This window comes from Vombatus ursinus, unplaced genomic scaffold (genome assembly GCF_900497805.2).
Source record: "Vombatus ursinus unplaced genomic scaffold, bare-nosed wombat genome assembly UNPS02014821.1, whole genome shotgun sequence".
Lineage (NCBI taxonomy): Eukaryota > Metazoa > Chordata > Mammalia > Diprotodontia > Vombatidae > Vombatus > Vombatus ursinus.
In genome coordinates, this window is record NW_020954599.1 from 11,116,901 (window position 1) to 11,140,768 (window position 23,868).

Here is a 23,868-nt window from a genome sequence, read left to right on the forward strand (position 1 = left end):
TACTAATCATTGACTTTACTCTCCCCACCCCACTTATCTAATCAATTGCCAAGTCTTGTCAATTCTACCTCTTCAACAGGTCCCCTCTATTAGAATGTAAGCTCCTTGAAGGTAGGTACTATTTTGTGTTTTTTTTTTAACTTTCTTTGTATTCCCAGCACTTCGCCCAGTGCCTTGCAAGTGGTAACCACTTAATAGGTGCTTACTCATTGATTTCTCCTATTTGTCCCCTTCTCCCCACTCATACCACAACCACCCTAGCTCTAGTCCTCATGAACCCTTACCTACACTACTGCAACAGCCTTCTACTTAGTTTCTCTGCCTTAAATCTCCCTCTCCTCCCCACCCCTTACCCCTTCCACATAGCTGTCAATGGGACAGCCCTAAAGCACAAGTCAGACTGAGTTATATCCCTGCTCAGAAAGCTTCTATGGCTCCCTAAGACAGTCTCTAAGGCAAAACAGACTCCTCCGTTGAGCATTCAGCGCCTTTTACAATCCGGCTCCCGCCCGGCTTTCCTGGATGATCACATATCACACTCCATTACATACTCTAAGTTCCAGCTAAACTGCCCTATTTTTGGTTCCTCATAAACAGCATTCCATCTCCCCTTCTTTGCCCTTGCACTGACTGCCACCCCCGCTCTCCATGTCAGAGCTCTCTCCTCATTCCTGCCTCTTCAGGTGAACAGCAAGCATTAGCTCAAACCCCGGACGGATCATGGAGCTGGACAGGGCCTTTGAGATCCTACAAGCCACCTCTGGCTTGCCTAAGGTTACACAGGGGGGAAGCGGGAATGGGAGGTGCTCAGACCCCCAAGCCAGTCATCTCTCTACTACACATGCTTCCTCCCAAGGGGCAGTTTCCTCACAAGGAGTTTCCTGCATTGATGAAATCATAGGTCCTATAAAGAAAAAACAAACCACTTTACAGGCAAATTGGCAATCTTTTTATTCATTGCTAGAGTTGAGCTATGTCATGCTTTCATTTCACTTAAATGAATTTAATTACATAGGTTATATAGGCAGAAAAAGACAGAGACCAAGAAAGAGGCACAGAAATATAGAGACTCAGTGAGAAAACCACAAATATGATAGCAAGAAAGTCTGCTAGGGGAAGTTAAGTCTCCCACAGCCCACATTTCTCACCCCCAATAATGGGTTTGGGTGACACCTGCAGCTTGGGTGATTCACAGGAAGGGCTAGGCTGGTGTTTAGAGCCAGTCCAAAATGTTATGCCTCCTCACATCCCAATCCCAACACCATACCCACAGTGGGTCTCCATGGTGAACTACCTCTACTAATTAGGAAAATGTGGATGAGGGAAGTCTGTAAGCTGTATCCTATCCTCAGGCTAAGGGCTGAGCAGAGCTGCAAGTGACCAGGGCTGTGCCCCTCCCTCTACCCCACAAGAATGGAGCATGTTTGGTGGAATGAAGGATGCTACAAGCATATCCTGGACCATACGGGCATTTTTCATAATTCAATGTACTTCCCATAGGGTCATTAGCTTCCATTTGCTCCATTCTAATTTTTAAGGAATTATTTTCTTTAGTGAGCTTTTGGACCTCTTTTTCCATTTGGTCAATTTTGCTTTCGAAGGCATTCTTCTCCTCATTGGCTTTTTGGACCTCTTTTGCCATTTGGGTTAGGCTATTTTTTAAGGTGTTATTTTCTTCAGCATTTTTTGGGGTCTCCTTTAGCAAGCTGTTGACTTGTTTTTCATTATTTTCTTGCATCACTCTCATTTCTCTTCCCAATTTTTCCTCTACTTCTCTTACTCACTTTTCAAAATCCTTTTTGAGCTCTTCCATGGCCTGAGACCAATTCACATTTTTCTTGGAGGCTTTGGATGTAGGAGCTTTGACTTCGTTGTCTTCTTCCAGTTGTATGTTTTGATCTTCTGTGGCACCAAAGTAAGATTCTATAGCCTGAGTTTTTTTCCACTGTTTGTTCAGGTTCCCAGTCAATCACTTGATTTTTTAACTCTTTGTTAAGGTACAGCTCAGCTTCCAGTGTGGAGAGTGTACTGTCCCAAGCTTCAGGGGTTTTGTGCAGCTGTTCTCAGAGATACTTCTAGGCACTTGTGAATTTTCAGTTCTTCCAAGGTGCTATGATCAAGGGTGAGGTGTTTACTCCTTTCCTTAGTCTGTGCTCTGGTCTGTGAGTGACCACAAGCACTCTTTTCTGCCTTGGAACTGTGAGGAGGATTCCCTCTTCACTGCCGCTACAAGCTCTACCACACTCTTCCTTGCCCCAGGACCACCACCCAGGACTGTAACCCAGATTCAAGCATGGGCAAGGCAAGAGAATCCTGACTCAGTGCCAACAAAGAGATCCCTGTCCATCTGCGGACCAAGAGCTCCTGAAGCAGCTGCTGCCGCAGTGGCCGCTGCCCTGGGGCTGCGCTAGGGCCAGGCCTGGACCATGCTCCTCTATCACCCAGATCCAACAGACCTTTCCCACTGACCTTCTAAGTTGTCTTTGGCGTTTGTGGGTTGAGAAGTCTGGAAACCACCACAGCTGCCCGTGACTCAGTCTCCTGAGGCTTGCTCTGGGTTTGCTCTGGCCCGGTCTTTACTTGTACAGCCTACGCTGAACTGCACTCCTCTCCCAGCCCAGTGCAACAGACCTTTCTTATCAACCATCCAGGTTGTCTTGGGCTGGAAATTTGTCTCACTCTGTCTTTTTGTGCATTCTGCTGCTCTAGAATTTGTTTAGATTATTTTTTACAGGTATTTGGAGGGGTTTGGGGGAGAGCTCAAGCAAGTCACTGCCTTTACTCCTCCACTTTGGTTCCTCCCCCAATGTACTTCCTAAAGCACAAGTCTAACCATGTTACTACTGCCCTGCTCAAGAACCTTGAGTGATTCCATTACCATTTAAACTCTGGACTAATCTTTCCAAACTTATTTCACATGACTCTCTACCTTTCAGCCAGACTGCCCTAGCTGAAGCATCACCCCCTCAATCTTCCAACCCTACCTCTTTGCCTCTACAAGGCATTCACCCCTCTCTACCTCTGCCTCTTACAAGTCCTAGCTTCCTTCACCATTCAGCTCAAGTGCCACTTCTGGGAAGCCCTGGCCCTCCTACATAGTATTCTTTCTCTCCTCCAGTTGTCATGCATAACACTTCTCTGTGTCTCCATCATAATCTCCCAGCAAGGCAGAAGCTCCTGGATCCTCAGTGCCCAGCACAATGGAATAGACAAGTTGTAAATGCTTGCTGAATTACATTGGTTTGGACTGAGTCAGTAAAATATAACACTACTTTAAAGGCTTCCCTCACATCAGGTGGTTTGCAAGCATGTATTGAAAATATAAAACTCAATGACAGTCGTGACCACAGCAAGATCTCTGAGAATTAACAACAACTTCTGAGATTAAAGATTTCACTGGGTGGTTTGTCAGTGTCATGGAAGACGTTCTGCTTCCACTCCAGGGAGACGATCTCCAAACACTCCTATTTTCACTGTACAAATCATAAAAATCTCTAAAATACAACAAAGCTTTTTCAGTAATGTTAATGATATTAAGTTAATTTAACTGTACACACTAAAAAAACAGTGGAAAAATACATGAAACCCACATTACGACATGACGTCCCACTGAGGTAGTCATATACACACATACACACAAGTGTGTGTCTACACATATATATGTCACATATATACCTATATGTTTACATATACATATATGTCACATGCATATATATGTTATTTTTATATATTTATATATATATATATACAAATACATACATGAGAGAAGGAGGGAGGAGGAAGGAAAGGAGGGACGGGAGAGAGAAAGACAGAAAGAAAGGTAGGGAGGTTACATGCTGCAGACAGATAATAAACTGGGCCCAGAACTGAATATGGGAAACAGGACAGATCAAATTTTGGAAACTTTTTGGTGTTTTAAATAGTCCTAAGTTGCTTATTGCTGTAAAAAACTTTTTAATACCAATGGTATCAAGTCAATCAATAAGCATCGATTAAGCCCTGCCTATGCAACAAGCACTGTACTAGACACTGGGGTCACAAGTACAATCCTTATTCTCAATGAGTTTACATTCTAATGAAGGAGACAACAAATGCGTTTGTAGATAAATACAAAGTTAATAAACACAACATAGTTAAATACAGGGTAGTTTGGAAAGGAAAGCACTAGCAATTAGGGGAATCAGGAAAGACTTCACGAAGATGATGTATGAGCTGCATCTTAAAGGAAGAAAGGAATTCCAAGAGGTGAAGACAGAGAGTGAATTCCAGGCATGGGGTCAGCCGGTGATGTTCTGTCATTTACAACTTCTGGAACTGTGGTCAAGTCAACTGTCCTCTCTGGGCCTCTTTTTCCTCAATGATAAATTGAGGGCATTGTACTAGATGACCTATGAGATCCTTCCCTTTCTAAAGCTACGACAACGAATCTTGGGCCAACATATCAAAGGAACCATCCTCCAAAGAAAAACAGAAAGATATACTGATATAGGGCTCCGCAATGATGACCTGTATATGGCAAACAGCATATATGAAGCCATCATCAAAGATCTATATTACAAGAAAGGGAGGTCAGCTGGTCACAAGAGACATGATGGATAGCTCAACGGCTACGCTGGTAATTTCAACAAGGTCCTCACTGTAGCAAGACAACACTTTCACACTGTAACTGATTCACTATTCCACTCAATAGAACAGATTTTCCAAACATTTTCATCCCACCGCAGAACTCCGATGGGTCCCCTACATCACCCTCTCAGCTAAAAACCTTACTCCATGTTTCACTGAAAAAATTAAGGCCATTAGCCGAGAACTCCCCTTCCTCTCTTCCCCTCTTCTTCATTTTTTATCACTCTCTTTTTAACTCTCTATAGTCAGGCTTCTGACATCATCACTAAAGTGAAATAGCTCTCTCCAAAGTTGTCCACGATCTCTTAACTGCTAAATCTAATTGCCTTTTCGTAATCCTCATCCTTCTTGACCTCTCTGCCACCTCTGACGTTGTCAATTGCTCTCTTCTCCTTGGAACTCTCTTCTCTTTGGGTTGCCATGACCCTGCCTTCTCTAGGTTCTCCTCCTACCCATCTGAATACTTCTCAGTGCTCTTTGCTGGACGTTTATCCATGACATGTTCAATAACCATGGCCCCCATGTCCTGGATCCTGTTCTCTTCTCCTTTTATACTATTTTGCTTGAAAATCTCATCAGCTCCTCTTGATTCGATTATTATCTCTATGCAGATGATTCTCAGATCTATTTATCCAGCCCTAACCTCTGCTGACCTCCAGTTTCACATCTCCAACTGCCTATTACTGGAAATCTCAAATTGGATATCCAATACACATTTTAAACTCAACATATCCGAAACGGAATTATTTATCTTTCTCCCAAGCCCTCCCTTCTTCCTAATTTCCCTATTATTATCAAGAGCACCATTCTCCTCTCAATCACCCAGGCTTGCAGCCTGGGCATCGTCATCAACCCCTCACTCTCTCTCATTCCCCATATCCAATCAGCTGCCAAGCCCTGTTCATTCCACCTTGGTAGTCTCGCTCTCCCATCTCTCCTCTGACACTGCCCCCACCGTAGTACAAGACACTTCATGCCTGCACTATTGCCATGTCCTGCTGGTGGGGCTCCCTGCTTCAAGGCTCTCCCCACTCCAGTCCATCCTCCACTCAGCTATCAAAATGATCTTCCCAAAGATGTCATGACCCTATTCAAGAAGCTACAGTGGTTTCCTATTACTTCCCAGATCAAACAGAAAATCTGCTGTTTGGAGTTCGAATCCATTCTTAAACCCGTCCCTTCCTGGTTTTACAGTCTTCTTATATTTTCCTCCCTTCCACATACTCTATGGTTCAGACACTAGCCTTCTTGCCATTCCTTGCACATGGCACATTATCTCCCTACTGTGCATTTTCTCTGCATGTCAACTAAAATCTCACCTTCTGCAAGAAAGCTTTCCGGCATTCTCCTCCTTAATACCTCTGCTTTCCCTCTGAGACTACCCCCAACTTATAGCTCACTTGTTCCAAGTTGTTTGCATGTTGTTTCCCCTATCATATTGTGAACACCTGGAAAGGAAGGGCTGTTTTGGACTCTCTTTGCAGCCCTAGTGCTTAGCACAGTGCCTGGCACATAGTAGGCACTTAATAAATGATTTCTGACTTCTGTAACTAACAGTTATACAATAATAATACAACAATAACTGGAAGACTATTGCTGTTAAAAAGACAGCCCCTTCTCTCCGAGAAGACTGAGTTCAGTAAAAGGCATTTCCCAAAGGCAGTCTGCCGTTTTTGTGTAGTGTCGGCCTGACATATATGCACTGACGAGCCAGTTCCGCAGGCAGCCCAACCACTCGCATCCCAATGTCTGAACCTCAAACTCCCTTCATTCACTTGGTTTCTGCCTATGGGGATAGCTAGGCCAAACTGTCCCTCACACTCTCCCACCCCACCTCTGCTATTGAGATCCCCACATTTCCTTCAAAACTCTGCTCAAAGGATGCCTTCTACACAAAGCTCTTCCTGATTGCTGCTCCCAGCTGCAAATGAACTCCCTCAAAAAACTTACCTTGTCTTAATTTGTGTAGATTTTACATAATCTTATTTTTATTTCCATGTTATCTCCCCAATAGAATGTAAGCTCCTTGAGGGCAGGGGCTATTTCACTGTTGTCCTTGTGTCCCTAGCACCTCTCACAGTGCCTAGCACAAAATAAGCACTTCAGAAACACTTGACGTGAAGTTAAATGACTTGCTCAGAGTCACACAATCTTGCACATTTTGGAGGAGGGATTCAAGCCCAAGAACCTCCTAACTACAAATCCAACAGTCTTTCCCCACTCCTACCACAGCGTCCTCATGGAGCAAGCTATCTGATTCAGTGTACAAAAGGAACCAGCTCATGTCATTTGCCTTGATTTCAAGCCACTTGTCTGAGGAACTGCTGCAGCACTGGGAAAACTGGCATCGTATTAATTCATGGCTCTCCAGCATGTGCCACTATGGCAGACAATGACGAGGCACACTCGGAGCCATAGGGCATAAAGGTGGGGAGGGGATTGTATTGAGAAAGAAGGAAAGGAGTAAGAAGAGAAGGCGAAGTCCAGAAAAGGAAAACTTAGGAATCACCACAGTTCTGAGTACAGGGGCCTACCTCCCAATCCTGCTAAGCCCTGCAGATACTCACCTAAGCAGGAATAATGCCGATGGGTCTTCTGATACTCTTTCCTTTCACTGTTCTCCCTCTTCCCACTTTTACAGTATCCTTTCCCCTTTACCCAGAAAAGAGGGTAATTTCACGGGTGAGCTAATATGCCAATATTATTTTCCAAAACTGCCCTACAAAGTTTAAAAATTCTCATGAGCAGTTAAGGCACCACACTTCTTTAATTCTTAAAACACTTTGATCTTTTAAAAGCTGTAAATCCTGAGAAACTAAGCCAGTAAGACAGAGCACATACTTTAAGTCTGAAGCATCATTAGGCTGCCTGCATCCTTTTCTCTTCTACATCTCCCATCAGTATGACACAAGTCAGACACCATCTCATTACAATGCCTATTTCATTTAATACAGAAACAATAAAGTCAGGCTATACAAATCTGACTCTTAATTAAATAAACTCTATGCAATAAAAGTCTCATTTCAGTTCCCAGAACACCTATCCCACCCGGATAGTTCGGCTCAGTTTCCTGAAATGGTGTAAGACTTACTATGGAACTTGGAGGCTTCTGGATCATCCACACTAATAGCAATTAACTTCCAATCTGTCTCATTTTCATCGATAAGGGCCAAAACTCCAAGAATCTTCACCTGGATTATGTCGCCACAAGCACGAACCTTCAGAGAAGAATTTCAGCATTAGACAAACATAGGAAGAGCCTACCCAGGTATTTGGAGCGGGTTAATCTTTTTTATACCACAGCTGAGACTTCATCCAAGCATAGAACTGCAGGGGAGGAACTTCTACTACCAGAGTCCATCAGCGCCTTCTCTAAAACTTCAGGTACTAGAGAGCTGCCTGAACCGCTGAGCTGTCAGGTTACATGCCCAAGGTCACCTGGCCAATATGTGTCAGAGACAAGATTTGAGCCTAGGTCTTCCTCACTCTGAGGCCAGTTCTCTATCTACTGTGCTAGGCTATTATCTCCCTATGCCACAGAAAATATTTTTTTTAAAAGACTTTAGACAGAGCAGTGATAAAAAGCTATATGAATTCAAAACAAACCAAAAAAAGGGTGCCTCACAATACCCTTCACAGAATCAAGTGCCTTGGGGACATATTAATGGTCAAGACACTTGATACATATATGATATATCATATATACATATATATACATGATATATCATATATACATATATATACATACATATATACATACGATAATATGTTAAAATGTTGTACTTCCCCTGTTGCCAAAACAGTATGAGGTGATCTTAATGTTTGAACTTTGGAGACTGGATCATGAGAATAGTTAAAGAAAAAGAAAAGTCAATGATCAGCGCCCACAGGTTCTTCCCAGATTTTATTCTGTGAGTCCCATGTGCTGCATATTCACATTCCCCAGATACCCAGTTTAGACAATGCACCTTAAAAGGATGATTCTCTCTCTCTCTTTCTCTCTCTCGGTTCTCCCCATCTCAAGTTAAATAGAGTTTGGTTTAAACTTTTTAATGAACCCATGCAGCTTTCTCAAATATTTTAAAGCCTTTAACAGTGAGCCCAACAGGTCTAAGTTGCTACTGCAGCAATCTTGTCCCTGGTCTTTCACATATAAAGTCAGCCAGGAATCCAATTCAACCCAAAAGGGCAGTAGCTCAAGTCCTGGCCGTGGCACTTGAGATCATATATTTAGAACTGAAAGGGACCATCGAGGTCATCTAGTACAGCCCCCCTCATTTTATAGATGAGGAACTGGGAAACACAGAGGTGAAGCAATTTGTCACACAGTTAGTTAGTAAGGGAAAAAAGATCAGAACCTGGGTCTCCTGGGCCAATACTCTCTACAGTCTAATTTTACTGCAATCAGCTGGGAGACATAACTTTAATGCTTCAGATATTCTGTAGCTCTGTAAAACACTAATTCAATACCCTTCCTAAAATGTGTTACCCAGAATTGAACGTAATACTTCAGAAATGATCTAGCCAGAGCAGAACATCACCAGGTGCCTCTCCCAAGTGGAACGTAAAGAGGTGGCAAGGAAGAGTCTAATGATGGCGGGAATTTGAGGCACTGATACAATTAGACTGGAGGTACAGCAAATGTCTGGTGCCAAGCCTCAAGAGGAAAGAATTATGAGGAAGATCTGTGCTCTTAATGACCATGGCTGCATGGCTGTTGCAGGTCTAACCACAGGTACAAGAATCCTAATTACCTGAGCCATGAACTCACAGCTACTCAGGACACATTTTGGAGTGCCACTAAGACAGCAGCCTCCTCCACCCGATGATTCATGACGCTCCTTCCTCTGATTGGCTGGTTGCTCCCAGAACATCCCTTTCTCAACCCACTCCCTCATCTCTCCACCACCACCCTTCAGTTTCCTTTTATCTGCTTTATTCTCCCATTAGAATGTAAGCTCCTTGAGGGCAGGGACTGTCTTTTTACTTAGACTTGTATTCCCAGTGCTTGGCGCAGTGCCTGGCATATAGTAAGTGCTTAATAAATGATTTTTCTAGCTTTTTTTCTGGCTTTTTCTAGCTTTTTCTGGCTGCCATATAATGCTTGTTATCTCATACTGTTGATTGTAGTCCAGACCGTTTTCAGAACTGCTATTTAGCCAAGCTGTCCTTTCAAACCTAAGTCTAAAAAGTTTTACTTTCATCCCTATTAAATTGCATCTTATTTGTTATGGCCCATTGTTCCAAACTGGTAAGAACTTTCTAGATCCCAATTCTACCATCCAACATGTCAGCTATTCCTCCAATCACTATGCTATCTGTGAATCTAATAAGCATGGAGTCTTATCCTCAATCCTGCTCACCTGAGTCCTCCACTACAGACCAAATGACATCCAATCACACATACACACACACACACACACACACACACACACACACACACGCAAATCAAAACACCCAAAACAATCAACTAGAATTTAACAAAGACCAACCAAAATAAGGAGTAAAATAGAGAAGAAAAAGACTGTCAGTGAAATGTAAAATAATGGGGATAGTTAACATTTATATAGCACTTTAAAGTCTGCAAAGCACTTTATGTGTTCTCATTTTATCCTCATGACGGCCATGTAAAGTAGATGCTTTTATTATTCCCATTTTACAAATGGAAAAACTGAGGCTGAGAGAGGCTATGTGGCTTGCCCAGGGTCACTCAATTAATGTGTAAGCAAGGATGATTCAAACAAAGGCCTTCGTGACTGCAGAATATGTAAATTAGCTAATATACCAGATAAAAGGAATATAAAATGATATCCTAGAAGATATCCATAGAGATGTTGTTTGCTGACATTTGAAAAAATCAAACAAAATCTGAAAATACTAAGGAAATCACAATGCATATAAAGATTGTGAATAATAAATAAAATAAAATAAAAGATTGTGAAGAAGATAGAAAATCATATAAGAAAATTAAGTGAGAATTAAGAGACAAAAAGAAATGGCAATTAAGAAAATACAAGATTTTAGAATTAAAAAAACTTAATCTACAGAAGCAATGAAAAGCAGACTTAAGGAAAATGGAATTGGGAACAATGCAAAGCACTAGAATTATTTTTCAGCTCTCCCTCCTCTCCCATTCCCCACAATCTCTGAATTATCCAAACTTTCTGAAAACACATATACCCAAGTGACAGACCCGGAAGATGGTTTATAAGGCAGTAATCCTGGAATTCCTGACATCCTAGATAAATTAGAAAAAAAAATTCTAGATACTCTTTCAGGAAATCAAAGAAAACTGTCCAGAACTGATAAAAAAAAATAGTGAAATATAAAGGGGTGCTCCTATAAGACTGTCAATTTTGTAGACTGAAAAAGGCAAAGACAAAGTCAAATGCAACTTTTGCTTCAAATTTTTATCTTACAGAGACGATGGAGGCTGTTCTAGGCTCTTTAAGAGCAAGGTAAAAGCTGACTTAGAAAGCTATGAAAATGACTGTTGGGGTTGGCAGCTGACAAATGGCTTGATATCAAGCTCAAATTGAAGTTATATAAAATTATAAATTACAATTATTAATGCAGAAGAGAGAGACTGTATTTAGAATGTGACTATTATGTTTGGATTAACAATAGAATTAAAATAAGAAAATGCAGAAACCCTTTCAGGATAATGACTGAAGACAAGCCAAACCCATCAAAAAACTAAATGCAAATGGGCCACACTCTCCAACAGAATGCAAAAGAATTATATAATGAATAGAAAAGAAGAATCCAAAAATATGCTATCATAAATATTAATTCAAAAAGATTTAAATTAATTGATAATGCAAGGGTAATCAAAGATTTCTGATGTCATAGTAAAATTACAAAAAGTAGGAGTATCTTTAATGATGTAGGACAAAGCTGACCACCAGAAAGTATTGAGAGATGAAGGAAGGCATTATATCATGCTATGCAAAATGAAGAGTATGTCAATCTTAAATAAATATTTATCTGATAATTACATAGCAAAACTCTAAAAGGAAAACTTTGAGGCCTTCAAGGGACCTTAGAAGTTAACAAATCCAACTCATTTTACACATGAAAAATTAAAGTCCAGAATGTTTTTCCAGACAAATGACTTATCACACTGCTATTAAGTTGGAAATTGAACCTAGGTCCTCTAACATTATATCCATCACTCTTTCCACTGCCACTTTTGCTTATGATTATAACCTCTAATAATTTCTCTTATTTTGTTCTCACAGCTAGAAATTCCTCACTATATAAGCAACAATTTAGATCAGGCCTAAACAAGCTGCAGCCTGCCAAAAATGTAGAGGAAAACATCCTCTACATTTTCCCCAGGTCGCCCAAAATCCTTTGGGGAGCCCATGGGCCACTTACAGCTTGCAGGTCACAGGTTGTGCAGACCTGGTTAAGATGATTGATTCTACTGGGAAAAATTCTAGTGTTTCTGTGTTATAAATATGTTATATCTTATTTTTAGATACTTTTGATCTTATTAAGGAAAGGTCCTTCTAGTCCTATGTTTTTTACTATTTTTAACATAAATGGGTGCCATGTTTTGCCAAATCTTCTAAATCTATTGAAACAATCATTTTATTCTTTAATTATTAAAAAAATTTAATTATATAATATAAATAAATATATTGTATTAATAAATTTAATATATTATAATATTGTATTATATATTATATAATAAATTTGAATAAAATTTTTAAATAAATATTTAAATTTAATTATTTTAATAAGAGTCAATAAGAGACTCAAGGCAGGTAGACCAACTAGTGGGCTATTCTAGATGAGAGGTATGAAAAGCCTGAAGGGTTAGAAGCTATATAAGTGAAGAGGGGATGTATTCAAGTGACACTGTGACAGCAGAATTGACAAGATTTGGCAATGAATGGATATGTGGGCTGTGGGATGGAAAAACTTCAAGTATAATTTCAAGATTGTCAACCTGCGTAAAGGGAAAGACAAAGGCGGTACTAGGGATAGAAACAAGGTGGTTTGGAAGAATGTGTTTTGGGGAAAATGTAATGAGTTCCTTTTTGCACATGGTGAGTTTGAGATGCAAACGGGACATTTAGTCAGAGTTGTCTAGTAGGGATGCAGCAAATGAAAAACGAATGAATGAGGATGAGAGAATATTCCAATGACATGATTCTTTAACCTCAATGACAGTATTGCTACTTTGAGCAACAGGAAAAAGCTGTCCAGGAAGAAAAAAAGAAAAAGAATGGGATAACTTCTACCCTAGATCATGCTAGCTTGGTTCTCCAGACCACATCAATTTCCAGTGATACTGTATTTTCAGATGCACTCTTTTTCAACTCAATTCAACATATACGTATAAATAGCCATAATACACAACGATACATGATCAGTGCATTTGTGATACGCAAAATAAGGGGACAGAAGTAGAATCTAAGAGGAAAAACTAATTACCAACTGAGGGAATCATGGAAGGCTTCAAATGGAGGAAGTGGTATTTCAGTTGTACTTTATTTTTTTCCTTCTGCAGCTCATTTTATTTTTTTTTGTAAACAGTATTTTTGAGTTCCAAATTTTTCTCCTTCCCTCCTGCCACTCCCCAAGATAGCAAGCAATCTGATATAGGGTATACATGTGTAATCATGTTAAACACATTTCCACATTAGCCATGTTGTAAAAGAAGAAACAGAACAAAAGGGAAAAACCACCCCCAAAAAAAAAATGTGAAAATAACATGCTTCGATCTGCATTCAGACTCCACAGTTCTTTCTCTGGATGTGGATAGCATCTTCCATCATGAGTCTTTTGAAATTGTCTTAGATCATTGTATTGCTGAGAAGAGCCAAGTCTATCACAGTCGATCATCACACAACGTCACTATTACTGGGGACAACGTTCTCCCGGTTCTGCTCACTCCACACAGCATCAATTCATGTAAGTCTTTCCAGGTTTTTGCTTCAGTTGTACTTTAAAGGATGACAGGAATTCAACAGGTAAAGACGGAGAGGGAAGCATTCCAAGCGGCGAGATCAGCATGAGCAAAGGCATCTATTCACCCAACAACCCCAACAGCCCAGGAATTCCCCAGCAGAACTGGGAACAACTAGAACTGCATTGCTGGGCTTCTGAAACAAGAGTACAAGATAAAGCGAGAGGACTCAAAGATGGGGAGAAGATTCACAAAAGGCAGAAAGGAAGAAGAAATTCTAAACAAGATGAGAAGAAAATATGGCAGGCTCACTACTTTCTTTAGCTGCCACTCCAGAGACAACAAATGCTGAGGGAGGATATAGTTCAACCCCATACTCTGAGCTTCAGAACTTCAAGGAACAAAAATGATTCTTACAAAATTAACAGCAACCAATCCTGTAATTAATATATACAAGCATGTATTAGTATGTGTTAGGCACTCTGCTAGGTGCTGGGGATCCAAAAATAAAATAATGAAAATAGTCCCTGCCTCCATGGAGCTTTCAGCCTAGCCAAGAAAGACAGTATTTACATATAGTATTGAAAGAGAGGGGTTTCACACAATCCAACCTCAATTAATACACCTAACAAGATGATTTATGGTCTGACACCTTCAGCTGAGTTATACCTCTTTGAGTTATAGAATCAAGTAATCACTCAAAGGCATTAACTAGATTTGAATAATCTACCTAATCAAGTTGGAAGTAAAGTGCTTTGAATCACTGGATGAAATCATATGACAAGAGGTACTAGGATTAGTTGAAAGCATCTAACATACATTTGGGTCTATGTACATCACAGAAAAGGATTCCAGGAAAATTGAAGCAATTGCTTAGAAAGGCAGGTCCTTGTACCTGTAACCAGAAGCGCAGCAAAGAGAGAGGCAGAGAGGGAGCCCAGAGTTAAGTCTCACACTCTCTTCTCCCAACTCCCACTCCACTGACACCAGAGAAGCTGGATGAAGGATGAAGCTTTCAGCCAGGATCTGAGAGAGGACAAAATGGATTCACCAAGAATACCCCCACTGGTATACTCCTTATTGATTATCATTTATACAGATGTAGTTAATTAAGGCTTTTAGAAATAGCTATTAACTAAGGAGGTATAGTAAGAACAATTATAATTATAGTAAGTTGAACATTCCCCCAAAAGTCTGGGATAATCTCTCTCACAATAATATACAGTGTATAAGAAAAGGTAGCTTCTGGGAATGTGACCTCTTCAGGGTGAAGAAAAGTGGAGCTTCAAGATTTCACAAGGATTCTGACCTACAGAGCTAGAAACACCTCAGGAAAACCTCATGAGAACTCTCCACAACACGAGAAAAGGACTTCTAATAATCAGGATGTGTGAGTTTACTGGCCATATGAGCTCTTTTAGCTAAAGTCCACTTTCCCCTGGACACTGTATATTATTGTGACAGAGATTATCCCAGACTTTTGGGGGAATGTTCAACTTACTATAATTATAATTGTTCTTACTATATCTCCTTAGTAAATAGCTATTTCTAAAAGCCTTAATTAACTACATCTGTATAAATGATAATCAATAAGGAGTATACCAATGGGGGTTCATGAGCAATAGTACTAAAAACCACCCCCCTCCCCAAACCCTTCAGGGTTGACCTTTACAACCCAGAGGGGAGGAGTGATCAGCTACCTCCCCACTGGGGTCCTGATTTACCAGGGCTAGAGGACAGAAGAATGGGCCACAAGAGGGTGCTAAAATTAAGTGTATTCAAAGTAGATACAATGTGACAGGGATGAGCACTAGCATCTGTGGGGAGGGGTGACCAGGAAATAATTCAAGTAGAGAGTAACACTTGTCCAGTCTGAAATGAAACTAGGAATTCTGAGAGATAGAAGTGAGAAGTCACTTTAGTTGCTACGAAATATTTAAAATTTCAAAACTCAGAAGTCAAAACATTTCCTCAAAAGCAGAATCGTATGATTATTTTTATTTGGCACCAAGGAAAATTGACAGTGTAAGGAGCTTTCAAACTGGTACAAAAATCAAAGCAACAGAGCTATTTATAGGCCCTGAAATTTAAGATCTATACCAGTACTGGACACTGACTAGACCAAAATAGAGTCATACACATCACTTTAGACTCCAAAGAATTCCTGCGGAATGAGGAGGAAAAGACGTGAGGCATCAACTATATTTAATTCTGATCTGTGATACCTAGTTTCAGGTCCAAATTGCTAAATTACAAGTGGAAAACACCTTTAAGTATGTAAAATAAATCCTGAAAAAAAAAAAGCAAGAGTCATTTTCTAGTGCTTTCATGGAAAAGATAAAACATGACCCTGAAAGATTGGGAACATTTTAAATGCATACACAAAACAGTTTTAATCAAATGCTCAACATTTTTAAGAGAATTCCAAGAAGACGGGGCAGCTAGGTGGCGCAGTAGATAGAGCACCGGCCCTGAAGTCAGGAGGACCTGAGTTCTAATCCGGCCTCAGACCAAACACTTGGCACTTACTAGCTATGTGACCCTGGGCAAGTCACTTAACCCCAATTGCCTAAAAAAAAAAAAAAAAAAAAAGAGAGAGAGAGAGAATTCCAAGAAGGGAATGATGTTCTTTGTGCCACAAAAGTTATTGACCATGTTTACATACATGAATTCTATGTGCCTCTTTGTTTTAAAAGGTTCTAACTACTGATAAAATTTTACTACAAGCTGGCATTTAAATGAATGTGTCAGTGTGAATTTCCTAATGATTCATTCAAAATATAAGTCCATCAAAACATTTTAAAAACACAAACAGGAAAGATAAAGTATAAATTATACCTTTAAATGATTCCTTTTAGAGAAAAAGGAAGCTTTATTAAAATTTTACTTCAAACACAAAATCACAAAACTAAATCTTTTCAGTATAATCAGTATATCTGCAGAATGTTACTGAACAAAATGAAATATTAAGTTATGATAGTATAGAAAATAAACTAGTATATAGAATATGCACAAAATCTAATTTTTACAAGATGGGTCCAACCACATTAACACAATGCCCAGAACTGTCAATCAGATAGAACAAATCATAGAATCTCATAGTTGCAAAGGACCTGAGAAGTTATCTAATCCATCCTGAATGTTAAAATTGTGTAAGGCAAAACATGGATCTTTGAGGCACTCCATTAGAGACTGACTACTTCTCTGGTACATTCATTCAGTCAGATCTGAACTGACCTAACCACAAGCACAAAAGTAGAAATGCTGAAAATCAGAGAATATGTAAACAAAACTGAAAAAAAAACTACATAGCCAATGAATAAAACTAAACTGGATTTTTAAGAGAATAAAACAGAAAAAACCATTCACTAATTTAATCAAGGAAAAAAAAGAGAAGAAAACCAAACTATCCAGATAAAAATGAAAATGAAGAAACTACAACACATAGGTGAAGAAAAAGAGAAAATGATTAGAAGCTACAGTTAAATGACAACATAACTGAAAACCTAAATGAAATGGATAAACATTTACAAAAATATAAAACACCCCAAATGCCTCACAAAACATATATATATATATATATGTATGTATGTATACACACACACACACACACACACACACACACACACACAAAGTGTCATACCCTAATGGATGAGTTGTCAAAGCACATTTTTAAAAAGCTGAAATGTAAATTATAAATTATCATATGAAAAAATTATTCCAGTCATTAATAATTCAAGTTAATAAGCCTTTATTAAGGACTCACTATGTATACTTAATAATAAACTGTGTCAGGTGCTAGAGATACAAACAAAATAAAAATAGTCCCAACACTCAAGTAGCTTATGGATAATAAGAGAAATGAAAACAACTAAAGTCTTACCTAATACCTATCAAATTAACAAAAATGATACAGGTTAAAAATAGTCACTATTGAAGGGCTATAGGAAATCAGTTAAACTAATATGTGGCTGGCTGATCTGTAAACTGGTCTAACGATTGGAATCAAGCAAAAAGCTATTAGACTTCAACTCAGTGATACCACTACTAAACATAAACACTAATGAGGTCAATAACCAAAGTTTCCACATATACCAAAATACTCATAGCTGCATTTAGATAGTAACAAAAAAAATGGAGACAAAGTGAATGTCCTTCTGTTAGGAAAGGACTGAAAAAAATATGGTACATGAATGTGATGTGGTACTATTGTACCATCAGAAATGCTATGTATGAAGAATTTGGAGAAACATGAGAAGCCTTGTATGAACTGATGATAAGCAAAGAAGACAGAATGAGTAGAACAAGGCATAAAATGATTACAACAACATAAATGAAGACATTAAAAAAATCAGAACTCCTACAAAATGCAGTGACTAGTTCAACTCTCTTCTCAGAAGAGAGTTAGAAAAGTAGGGAACTACAGAGGTATAATATCACATATCATAGACGATTCAGTTGGTTTTTTTGGTAGGTTTACTTAACTGTTTTTCTTTGTTTTAAGGTAGAATTATATAGGATAAGGCATTTATCAGAAAGTGACTGATGTGAAAAACAAAAGGCATCAATAAGACATTAAACAAAAAAAAAAAATTGAAGCCCTTTCACTTAAGTTTCCTGCCAGCCTCTATAACACAAACATTTTATGCTTAGAGTATTCTTTTACAAAAGAAAAAATAAACTAAGGAAACTAAAGTATAATCTTTAGCCATCTTTTTCATATGCAAGGAAGAGAAACTAATAATTGCTGAGATTTTTTCCAAGGCACATTTCATTATTTAGCTGCTAAAATTGTATAATATGATGAGGGCAATTCTGTGCAGATCATGTTACTACTTCTATTTAAACATAATTTGACTTATTCTATTTTCCCAAACCATAAAAAGAAAATTTCAGTATTTTTCAGGCATGCTGATGGTGAAATAAAAATAATAGGTGGATTCAATTCCGCTTGGCTCAAAAAGTGCTTATTGAGAGCCTATTATGTGCTTAGTATTTGTTAGGCACCTTGAGGGATTAAAAAAAAAAAAGTTTGCCCCTGTCCTCAAGAACTTACATTCACGCAACAACAAAAATATAAAATGGAAAAGAAAGGAAGGAAGAAAGAAAAGGATGAATGGAGGGAGGGAGAAAGAAAGAGATAGATGATAAAGGTATACACAGTCAAGAGCATCAAAGGAACTATTAAAAAACGTGAAGGAGGGAGGTCTTAAACTAAATTATAAGGTTGCAATTATCAAAACTATCTGGTACTAGCTAAGAAACAGAAACACATAAATGTGACCTTTCCCCAACATTACAAAGATGTAGAATAATCTACACAAGGTATTAAAAAGTGACTATTAATTTCCACATACTTTGCTCTTCAGAGAGTGTCAGTTAACGAACTTTGGGGGAAGCTTGAGTGTATGTATATGTCATGCACATAAGCATTCTTAACTAAATTTTGTTTTTATTTTTAACCAGATTATGTTACCTTATCAAATGCACAACTAATCTCTCAGTAGATATGCATTTGAAAATAGTGTGGCCTTGATCATTGAGGAGGGGAAAAGAGTTGTTTTTTGCCTATGTAAAAATGACTCGTTTGTTGGGAATCATAATTCTCTAACTAATATTTTGGGGGTAGGTCTCCTTTTGATCAGTAAAAAAATAAAATGCTTTGTGTCAAAAAAAAAAAAGAAACAGAAACATAGATCAGTGGAAAAGAGTAGACATGTAATTTACAGCAGCAAATAAATATAGTAACCTTGTATCTGAAAAGTGTAAAGACTTAAGTTTTGGAATAAGAATTCATTATTTGGTAAAAATTGTTAGGAAAATTGGAAAACAGTCTGGTAGAAAATGGGCACAGACAAATATCTCACAACATTCACCAAGATAAGGTCAAAATGAATACGTGATCTAGACATAATGAGAGATATTACATGAAAATTTGAAGAACATGGGCTATATTCATATATTTATGAATAAACAAGAGACAGAGAGCAGTGTGAGGTATAAAAATGGATAATTTCAATTACTTTAAATTAAAAAGGTTTTATATAAATAAAACAAATACAGCCAAGATCAGAAGGAAAGCAAAAAATTGGGGAAAAAAATTATAGAGATTCTCAGATAAAGGTCTCATATCTCAAATAAATACAGAACTTTGTCAAATCTATAAGAATAAGAGTCATTCCCCAACTGATAAATGGTCAGAGGATATTAACATGCAATTTTCCAAAGAATTCAAAACAATTTATAGTCATATAAAAAATGCTCTAAATCATTATTGATTAGAGAAATGCAAATTAAAACAATCTTGAGATATAATTTTATACCTATCAGATTGGCTAAAATGATTAAAGGTAAAAGTGACAAATGTTGGAGGGGATGTGGAAAAATTGAGAAACTAATTCACTGTTGGTAGAACTGTGAAGTGATCCAACCATTTTGGGGAATTATGCCCAAAGAGTTATTAAGCTGCCTATACCCTTTGAGCCAGCAATGCCAGTACTAGGTCTGCTTCGCAAGATGACTGGGGAAAAGGAAAAAAAAGAAAAAGAAAAAATGAAAAAAGTTCTAAAATATTTATAGCAGCTCTCTTTGTGGTGGTAAAGAACTGGAAATTGCAGGGATCCCCATTAATTGAGGAATGGCTAAACAAGTTGTGGTATATGATTGTGATGGAATACTACTATGCTATAAGAAATGATGAGCTCAATGATCTTAGAAAAACATGGACAATCTTGCATTAAATAATGAAGAGCAAAATAAGCAGAAGCAAGATGACATTGTATAGAGTAACAACAACATTGTGTTAAGAACAACTTCAGCAACAAGTCATTTTGACTATTATAAATACTCAAATTAACTACTATTATAAATACTCAAATTAACTACATATGAAGGTATTATCTGCATTCACAGAAAAAACTGACAGATAGAAGTATGTATAAAATGATTTTATATACATATATGTATGTATATATGTAGATATATGTGTACATGTGCATATGTATGTGTGTGTATGCATTTGTGTCTAATGGCAGCCATCTCTAGGGCAGGGGTGGGGGATGGGGAGGGAAGAAAAAAAGGAAAAATGTTACATGATAACTTTATTATATATTTAAAAGGAATAGAAAGCTGTACATAATAGATATGCAGTTTCGTGTACATATTCATCTTTTTTTCTATTCTTCTATGTTATAGAAATGCTTGTTTTATTTAAGTACAGAATAAAATAAATAAAATTTTTAAAAAGAGAGAGATTATACAGAGCATTTATTAAGAGCTTGATATATACCAGGTACTGTGCTGATTACTAGGGACAATAAATATCTGCCTTCAAAGGACTTCCATTTTAATACGGGAAGACGACACATAAAAGGGAGACAGAAAGGATAGGGGGACAATCACAACAGCATGGTGTGGAGATGACCCAGGAAGTAAAGAAAAGGACTAGTTCCAGGCAAGATAAGGCTTTTCTCATCTATCAGAGCCCCTTAGACAAGGAGGACAATCCAAGAGGGATGAGGATGATGGCCAAAATGTGAGCATCATGGTTTGGGCTAAAACATGTAACACAAAAAATAAGCATTCATAGCACTTAGGATGGGAAAAATGAAAGCAATCTAAGGAAGACCTGATGTTAAATGAAGCACTTAAGACATATTGAAAATGTGTGGGGGATTTTTATAGCCAATAAGGAAATAGAATGGCATTCCAAACTGGGGAAAACAGCATAAGCAAAGAGGCAAAATGGGGAAAGGGTGATGGTATCTGCAGAGGACAATGAGCAATCTGGCCTAACAGGAAAAGAAGGGTGGATAAGAGTCTTAAGAGATAAGCTTGGATTTCCATTTAATTTTCTTTTAGGTGAAAAAACTTGATCACAGAGAATCTCAAATTCCAAAAGCATTTGAACTTAATAAAAAAGGGAGCCCCTATAAGTTTCTGAGAAGAATGAAATACCAAAAGGAGAGACTAAGTGAGGGGGTTACTGAAGTAGTCCAGACCAGGTTTTCAGGGACTTGATAAGACCCTAATGATTATAGAAATGGAAAGGAAAGGGAAAAACTCTAATCATCCTTTAACAAAAAAAGACAATGGCTTTGACATTGGAACAGATCAGACACTTAAAAAATTAAAGAGAGGGAGAATCTGAAAGAGAGCTCCAAGTTTCAAGACTGGGTAATTGGGAGAATGGTAGCTATTTTCAACCGATGAATTAAAAAGCATTTATCAGATGTCTACTATATGCCAGGTAGGGAGAATAATACAAAAGTGAAGTAATCCATGCTTTCAAAGATGGATACAACACGTATACAGATAAGTAAACAGGTAGAGAGAGGGGGAGAGGGGGAGAGAGAGAGAGAGAAAGAGAGAGAGAGAGTGTGTGAATGTGTGTGTGTGTGTGAGTGTGTGTGTGTGTGTGTGTGTGTGTGTGTGTGTGTGTGTGTGTGTGTAAAAAATACAGTGAATTGGAGATAGGAGATTCTAACAACCAAAGGAATCAAGAGGAAAGGTCTTTTTAAGGTCAGGCAATTTGAAGTGAGCTTTGAAGACTGCAAGGAGTTGCTATCATAGTGGCCGGCACACTATCGGTGTACTTAATAGGTGCTTAATAGAAGCTTGTTGGATTAAACCGAATGAGGTATTAAAGTAGGATTTCAATGAAGGACTGCTGAATGTGAAGGGCAGTTCTAAGTACAGTTTAATGGGATCCATTGAAACTGAACAAGGAGGCCCCAAAATAGATACCAATTGTAGAGCTCTATAGCTAACTTTATCTTGTTCAACATTGTTTATCAAGGACTTAGATGAAGATGGAGAAATCATGCCAATTAAATTAGCAGATGACAGTTCTGAGTGGGATAACAAATACACTCGTGGCCAAGACTAAGAAGATGAAATTTCAAAGGGATAAAGGTGGTGAGAGTCAGCATGACGGAATAGACAGCTAACCTCTGAGTCAGGAAAACCTGAGGATAAGGGTGCTAAGAGGCAGTGTGGCCTAGTGAATAAAGAATTAGACTTGGACCAGTGTCAGGAAAATCTGAGATTAGGTCCCACCTCTGCCATATACAGGTCTGGTACAGGCTCTCAGTCCCTCTGAGTTGCTCATAAGTTGTTGAGAAGATGCCAATCTACATTGGTAAAGGAAGTCCCTTCACCAAGAGTTCCCTTCAATGATGAAATCACACAATTGTTGCACCTATTTTCAGACTTTTTTGACACACTTATTGATTTCTTTTTTTTTTCATTAAAGATAGTATTTATTATATAGGATAGTTCCCTAGGAGGGGGGAGAAGGCCAAAGGATATTTGGAGAAATTTGGTGAGGTAAAAAAAAAAAAAGAAAGAAAGAAATGAAATTTTTCTTAAAAAAAAAAAACTCAACATATTCTATCCCCACCAAAGAATGGCAAAATCCTAAACTTACACTTAAAAAGTATTTGCACAAGTAAAACATATGTGAAGAGGGAACAGGTTGATGGTCCATTCATTGATTCCTATATTCATTAAATACCTACTTAACAGCATTTCATGTTAATTTTAACATGGTGAAATCTAATATAGAAAGTCCTGTAGTTAGGTTCAACACTAGTTCACAGGAAGTACACAATGAAATCTCCCAAGTTTATAGATGACACTAAGTTCTTCCTGGTGGCAAAACAGCACTGACAACTACACGAGTGAGCAAAACAAGGAGCAAAGGAGCTTCAGCATAAGTGTAAAAAAGCGAAACTGTGCTCATGAGAGGATGGTTTCTGAGTTAGCAGGTACGAACTAGAGATCTCAGAACCTTCACAGGCTTTTCGCTAAAGCTTTGACCCAAAGGTGGTCCTGCAACCCAAGAGACCAATGGAATATTAGGCACCAACAGGAAGGATACAAGGAACAAAAAGAAAATATTATTCCTGTTCAAAATCATGGTTCTACATAAAGGACTCTATCGATTCGCACTGTATGAAAACTGAATTAGACTGCCTTATGGGTTAGAGAGCTCCTTGACACTGGAAGTGTACAAGCACAGACTGGAAGACTATTTATCTGGGATGCTCAAGGTATGTTTCCCCAAGTTCCATTCCAGTACTAGAATGCGTTATTTCTCTGAACTATATCTGGAATTCCAGGAGCCATTCTGGTCACTGTACCTTAAGAAAAACATAAATATGCTAGAAACGCTTAAATACTTCAGTACTTCAGTACAGAAGTACAAATACAGACTCTTAAAAATACTGCAATACAGAGTTGGAAGGGACCTTAGATATCCTGACTAGGAAGTTTTTCTTTTATATTTCACCCCAAATCTGCCCCTCCACCACTTCAAAGCT

General features: G+C 38.3%; 1 protein-coding gene across 1 annotated transcript in view; it reads right to left on the reverse strand.

The window, feature by feature from the left end:
* The window catches only part of PPA2 (pyrophosphatase (inorganic) 2), a 119,645-nt gene that overhangs the window by 50,352 nt on the left and 45,425 nt on the right, over nt 1–23,868 (reverse strand). Inside the window, exon 6 of the mRNA XM_027837562.1 lies at nt 7,718–7,844. Within this exon, the coding sequence (XP_027693363.1) occupies nt 7,718–7,844 (127 nt within the window). The remainder of the gene's footprint in view (nt 1–7,717; nt 7,845–23,868) is intronic.